General features: G+C 30.5%; 1 protein-coding gene across 1 annotated transcript; it reads right to left on the bottom strand.

Annotated features, from left to right (window-relative positions):
- Nucleotides 1–4688: 4688 nt before the first annotated feature.
- On the bottom strand, nucleotides 4689–5863 carry LOC115977870 (glucuronoxylan 4-O-methyltransferase 3-like). The gene has a single exon (XM_031099894.1). The coding sequence runs from the start codon at nucleotides 5666–5668 to the stop codon at nucleotides 4784–4786; it is 885 nt and encodes a 294-aa protein (XP_030955754.1). The 5' UTR covers nucleotides 5669–5863; the 3' UTR covers nucleotides 4689–4783.
- Nucleotides 5864–7260: the final 1397 nt, after the last annotated feature.

Raw genomic sequence — 7260 nt, 5'->3', positions numbered from 1 at the left:
TCGGTAGCGGTCGGGTCGGAGTTAAGTGGTTCGGGTATTGGGTTCGGATCCAATTTTGCTAGGTTCTTTCAGTTGTGACAAAGCGGGTCATGTCACCTTAAAGTTAAACTGATAAGACCTCTTAATTAAACCAAAATAATAATAATAAATAGGATATGAGTGATAGAAATAGCAACCCGTTTTTTTACCCAATCCAACCCGGTCGAACCCATACCAAACCCGGCTCACTCATCAATTTTTTTATTAAAAAATTTTGAACTCAATTTTTTTATTGACTCTCAATTTCAACGTAGGTTTGTATACCAAAGTTATATTTACTTTTTTTTTTTTTTTCTACTAACTATATAAAAAGAGGCAACACCTCTAACTACAGTAGTTTGATTTATTCATTCCATTCTTTTTTCTTTTTTTTTTTGGATGCCCCTACAGTACACATTTGGTTTATTTAACCCATTCTTTTTTTCTTTTTTCTTTTGGGGTTGGGGTAATATTTTCGTCTAGTCCACTTCTTATTGTTTTTTTATAAAAAAAGTTGTTAATTAACACAATAAATTATCACAATATTTTATAATTGTTGATGTGTTAATTCTTTATATATATAAATATAAATATATATATATACACACACTATATAAAAAGAGGCAATGCCTCTTTCTAGAGTAGTTTGGTCAATTCAACCCATTCTTTTTTTCTTTTTTTTGGGTTGGGGTAATATTTTCGTCCAGTTCACTTTTTATTATTGTTTATAAATTTTTTTATACGTCAAGTTGTTAGTTAACACAATAAATTATCACAATATTTTCATAATTGTTGATGTGTTAATTCCTTATAAGTCAAAATAAAATATCATACTAAAATTAACCACAACTAAAAATAAAGATATTATGAAAAAAGAAGTGTTATATCCACAATATTTTTCACAACGCTTTCATAACAAAAATGTAAATGTATAAAGCTAGAGTAGTAGTTACATTTTTTTTTTTCTTCAATTTGCACTGTTTACTAGCCTTTTTTTTTTTTTTTTTGTATATGATTAAACTGTGACCAACCACAACTGAAAATAACTATTTTGCAAAAATGTTGTAACTTGTACGTTTATTGTTATTATCACAATATTTTCACAATTATTGAGATCTTAGTTTTTTATTGATAAAAAAAATGTGAAGTCCAAATATTTTTACATTAATTTCACAAAAAATCATAAGTGATAACTGGTCAGCTATTATTGATGAATAAAAAAATGATATCAATAATAAATCCATTTTAAAATCAATAAAAACTTGCTATCTAGAATTTGTTATGAAAAATTAAAAATACTATGGAAATCTATTTCTATTTCTATTAACTATATTAAAAGAGCCAAAAGCTCATGAATAGTATTTTTTGGTTTATTCAATTAGTGAGTTGCACTTTTTTTTTTTTTTAAAGATCTTTATGTGTTTACTTTGTACTTGCTGTGTAAGTTTACATTGCAGATACACAAAAGTAATAAGTATCATACGCATTCAAATAAAGGGTAAATATTGTACAAATTTTGCAAGTGTGTACAAAATTTGCTAATTTTTATGTGTCTACAATATAAATTTACATTGTAAATACAATACATACATAGAGATATTGTGAAAATGTTATGACACATATGTCAATTCCTTACAAGTCAAAATAAAATAATAAAATATCATATCAAGATCTAGCACAACTAAAAATACCATGACATTTTGTTACTATTACAATATTTTCACAACTATTGAGGTGTAAGTTCCTTATAGGTCAAAATAAGATAATAAAATATTAGACTGAGATCCACTACGGTTGAAAATAAAGCTATTGTGAAAACGTTGTAATATTTTGTTGTATTCATAGACTTTTTTTATTTATTTTATTTAGTTAAATTTAGTAATCTATATATAAAAAGAGTGAATGGGAAAAGCTACCATAGCTTTGCTATAGTAGTTTTGGCTTGTTCAATTTTTACTATTTTGCTGGCCTTTTTTTTTTTTTTTTTTTTTTGGTGAATGCGTAAAGCTCCAGTAGATTTTCTACATTATTTTTGGTTTGTCCAATTCGCATTGTTTCACATTATAATAAAATATTAACACAACAAAGTGGCACAATATTTTCACAATTGTTGAGATGTTAATTCCTTATTGGTCAAAATAAAATGATAAAATATCATACTAGAACTAACCACAACTAAAATAAAGCTATTATGAAAAAAGAAGTGCTACATCCATAATATTTTTTACAATACTTTCATAATAAATTATAGGTGGTAAATTGTTTTTAGTTGTAATTTAAACTTACTAATGAAACTACTTTTTTGTCCATCAATAATAACCTTTAACAACCTACTACTTATGATTTGTTGTGAAAAGTGTCATGGATATAACTTTTTTTTTTTTTTTGGTGAAAATGTTAAGACATCTTGTTGTCATTACAATATTTTAAAAACTGTTGAGCTATCAATTCTTTACCTGTCAAAATAAAATATAATAAAATTATAAAGGTATTATGAAAATGTTATGTCATTTTATTGTATTTTTAGAAATTTTTTGTTGATTTAATCAGTTTTGTTGAGTCAAAATTCACTGTTTCACATACAATTTTCATGAGTTGACTTTTTGTATTTTTTTTTCTTAGCAAACCATTTTAAGTAAAATCACATAATTTTACACACAAAAACAAAAAGTTAGGATAAAAACACTGTAAGGACCGCGTTTGGATTAGACCCAGTATGGGATTGGGTTTAAGCTCAACAAGCCCAAACAATGAATTTATAGAGCGTGGGAGAAAGAACTAGTTTTACTCTAAAAGATGGACCATAAAGTTGCTAAATTAAATTTATTAAATGCAAGTAAAGTAAGAAATTCTCTCATCGGCACAACCTAAGAAACTTATTTTATAATGTCTTAATGGTGAACATAGTTACCAGAACTCACAATGTTATTGCCTAGATTTTATGATTTTTTCCTGATTTCCTTTTTAGGTCACCTTCTCATGCTATATATTACAATCTTGGTGTTATCCCTACCATACACGTGTAGGTTGGATTCTAGGAGCTCCTTCTTGTCCCATCCAACACCTCCCAGAACCATCAAATAGTAGCTGTAAGGCTGTTTGGTCATTGTTCAGGTATCACCTCCACATTAATGTGACTGGAGAGTTAGTTGGGAGGCATTTAAGGTGGAGGTAGCAGCTTTTTGAAGATATTTGTTACCCCCCTTTTTTTACCCCTTGTCCAACGTCCGACTCCTAGTTGTGATGTAACTTTGAAGAAAGTCTAGGGTGATATGACACTCTTACTGACCTCGGACCCTTGTTCCCGAGATGGCTTTTCTCCTCGGACGTTCGTTGGACTTATCTCGTACTATCTTTACTTTTCTCTTTATACCATTCCCCTTATAACCTCATTTGGCCATCTTCGGATTAGCTAACGTCATCGGATTGGGTCATAGGCCCAATTCGTACAGCCTTAATAGTACCTCTTGATTAACTGGCCCTCACAAACACTTTCCATCCTTTATGTTTGAGGTAGTTTATAATTCCTTCTTAAATTTTAAAATCAAGCAATTTTCCTCTTAATATTTTGGAAAAGAGAAAATGTCATATTGTTATTCTCTCAATTAAACCGTAATGAAAACTTATGATTCTTAAAATATTCTATTATGTAATGTCTAAAATAATCCCACTAAATTTTAACATCCAAAAAATTTTATTTACGTATTTTGCGTTGTAGATGGTAATAATTCTTGGAAAGTTGAAATGATGATATAAGGTGTTTTATTTGTTATCTAAAGAACATTAATTTTCTACGTTTAAATTTTTGAAACTTATAAGTTACCTAATGGAAAATTCGATGACACATGCCTTTTGTTATCTTTTTATTTTTATTTTTTATTTTCTTAGCAAAACTTAATTGTTTATTGTTGGAAGATGATTATATTTGTTATCATTCTTAGAAGATTTTAGTGAGTGGATATATTTACTTTAGCAAATAAGTACTAAAAAACTATTATAGTAAAATAGATATTTATATATTAAATAACTATCTTAACTTTGTGATTGATCAAAATTTTTATATGAATGAGATTAACTTTTTATGACATAATTATCTAAATTCTAAAAATTAATGTATCTTTTGATTAATGCAAATCTCTATATATTTTAAAATCAAATAATTTATATCTTTATTTTATGATAAAAATAAAATCTAAAATTGATCTTAATCACTATTTTTTTTTCCATGGCAAACACGTGCCTTGCACGTGCTGCCCTAACCAGTATACATAAAAATGTCAATTTATCCATTGGTAGAACCGTTTTAATTGGGAATGCCTTCTGGTTTTTCATTTAGCAAATTTTGAATTTAATAAGGACCCCACTATCAGTAGCCATCTTTTTCTAGTAACCCCTATAGATAAGTTATACCTACTACATTTATTGCTAAGAAAATGAAGTAGTTATAAGTAGTTATAACTACTACATTGAACAAAGAGACACAATTCCCATTTCCCAGCAATGCAATTAGTTGGATAGTAAACTTTTTTCTACCCAAATTGGTAGTATCAAATACCAAAGATGGTCGCCCCACATTATGTTTATTGTTTATTTAGTAATTCTCAGTAGTATAATTCATCCAATAAAAAATTTGTAACAACTGAAAATATATATGAAAGGAAAATCCCAGCTCCAATTCTCTCAAGTAAATAATAAATCTATGACAAAACAAGAATTGTGGTAAAAAAAAATACAGGCAAATAAAAAAAGACACAGAATGAAACCTCTATGGACAAAAGGGTCTACCAAGGCGAGCCCTGTGACTTGGGATAGTGAAGTGCCTTATTCTCCCTTCTTGTTCTGTCAAATGCCCTTCACAAAGGAAAGCATTAGAGAACTTGTCCTCCACAACTCTATCAACATCATGCACAAACACATCAGTCTCACCCTCCTCTCTATTCCTAGCCATCAATCCAGCTGTGTATATGGCACTCATTCTTCCTGGGGCATTATCATGGTACCCAGTAGGTGCATCCACCATAATCAAGTCCCATTCTATGTCATACACTTCACTTGGAAAGCCTTTGAGTGCAAGTTGGCACTTTGAGAATCTTGGATCACTCACAATTTTGCAGTCTTCTTCCATTCCAATCTTGATGAGCTGGTCAGCTTGGTGAACCTTGGTGTCATACTCAACATGGTATGACTCTAATGTGGGCAAACGTTCAAGGATTTGCTCGATCCATGACTTGTCTTCTTCTAGGAAAACCGTGCGGCCACCATGGTTGAGTGAGGTCCACATGAGACTGTCATGGCCTAGGCCAAAGACTAGGAAGTTACATGGTGATTTTTTGGCTAGGATTCTTGCTGAAACTGAGATTTCTTTGAAGGTTTGTTGTGGGGTTATGTTGGTTGTTGCATAGTGGATGAGAGCATTGGCTAGGGAAGGTGGGGTTTTGGTGCAAATTTGTGATAAGGGTAGGGATGGACATGGTGTTGTTGATGATTGTGGTCCTTGAGTGGTGCTTGTTGAGTTTGAGAGATGGGTTTCTGAGATTGGTTGCTGGGAAGATGAAAAACTTGATCTTGTTACTAAGATGAGGAGCAAGAGAGAGAAAAAGCAGAGAAGGATGAGCTTGAGGTTGATTGAGAATGGAGTTTTAGACTTCATGGTGATTCTTGATGGCCTTGAATTTTGTTTTTGGGGGAGAGAGAGAGAGAGAGAGGGATATCAAACAATGGGTTCTTTGAGTTTTAGGTATATGATTTTGATCTGAGGTTATAATCAAAAAAAGAGGGGCTTGAGCCTTGAGGAAGAGGAGACAAGAAATTATTTGATTCTGTTTAATTGAAGAGAAATGGAGTGGTAGATGAAATTTGGCTACGTGTAAGACAGAGGACTATAAGGTCCAACGTAATTGTCACACTGGGGCTACACTTTTCCTTTTCATATGAAGGATGGTTACAATCAAGGATTGTGATTCAACCATATTTTGATCAAGGAGATGGTATGGCTCATTGTGAGTTAGGACTTGAGGTTATAGAAGAGGTGACTTGAAAGGGAAGGGAGGAGACCTAAGCAATAATTGTTTGTAGTATTGTAAATGAAAATATTACTGACATTACTTGTCTACTTGACACGTAATTCTCAAATTTACAAGTCTTCTGTATTGGATCTACCATGTACATTGAGTATTTTTTTCATCAGTTTATTATAGATTTTCTTCTTAATTATTTACTCTTTTATCTTTGCTAATGTCTCATTTTTATTCTGAAAACTATATATATTGTATGATTTTGGATTAATTTTTTCTTATAATATTTTAACTCAATTGTTTTTGTTAATTTATTTATTTTTTAAATCTCAATTTTTTAAGCACAAATATATTTTTGCCAATTTCCAACAAATAAACAAATAAGTTTTCAAAAAAAAAGAAAGAAAAAAACTAGTAATTTAAAAGCACACTTATGATGATTTTAATCTTCTTTCATGTGTGAGCGATCGTGGCCCTGGCCCTCCAATTTTTTTCTAAAATTGGGCCTAACCTGCGCGAATGGGTGGGATTGTGATGCTCAAATGTCAAATTCACTGTAAAATGTATTTCCTCCTAGATCAAGGGTTTTACATGGAGTCGCCACTTATTTAATTTAAATGGAAAAATAAGAAAACCTTCACTATGAAGAAATGCTTCTGTTGTATTAATATATATGACAATTTACATCAATTTTGTAACAAAATTTACAATGCTTTTTTTTATCCTAGATACAATCTAAGAAAGTAAATTATATTGCTTTGTTTCCTAGTTACATTCTAAAAAAATGTAAAATTGCATAAACTAGAGCCTAGTCTAGAACCCTTAATCTTGGTTCGGAGGCTAATTTACGAGATGGAAAGGGATTAAGCACCCATCTCGCCCGGTAAAACTAGTCTCTTAGGTTAAGATGGCCAATATCATGTCATGTCAAACAAATACAAACAATATATCATATAAACATGTTAATTTGCAAGAATTGTAAACAAATATGTGTTGGGGGATTTAACATAAAGAGAAACAAAAAGTGAAATTTGTTAGATAACAATGTAAATGTAAAGAAAGCATGAAAGTAATGGCATGTTCATCCAAGAAATTAATGTAAACAACGAATTCCTAGCCTAGACATGTTCAACTAAGCATGTGAAGGAAAACAAAATCGTCCTATTATTTGTCATCAACATAATTGCAAAAGAAAATTTATTTTTAGGCCTACCAATCATCTAGGCAA

Source organism: Quercus lobata, chromosome 2 (assembly GCF_001633185.2).
Source record: "Quercus lobata isolate SW786 chromosome 2, ValleyOak3.0 Primary Assembly, whole genome shotgun sequence".
Lineage (NCBI taxonomy): Eukaryota > Viridiplantae > Streptophyta > Magnoliopsida > Fagales > Fagaceae > Quercus > Quercus lobata.
Note: the sequence above shows the minus strand (reverse complement) of the source record. Positions and strands in the feature narration are given on the sequence as shown.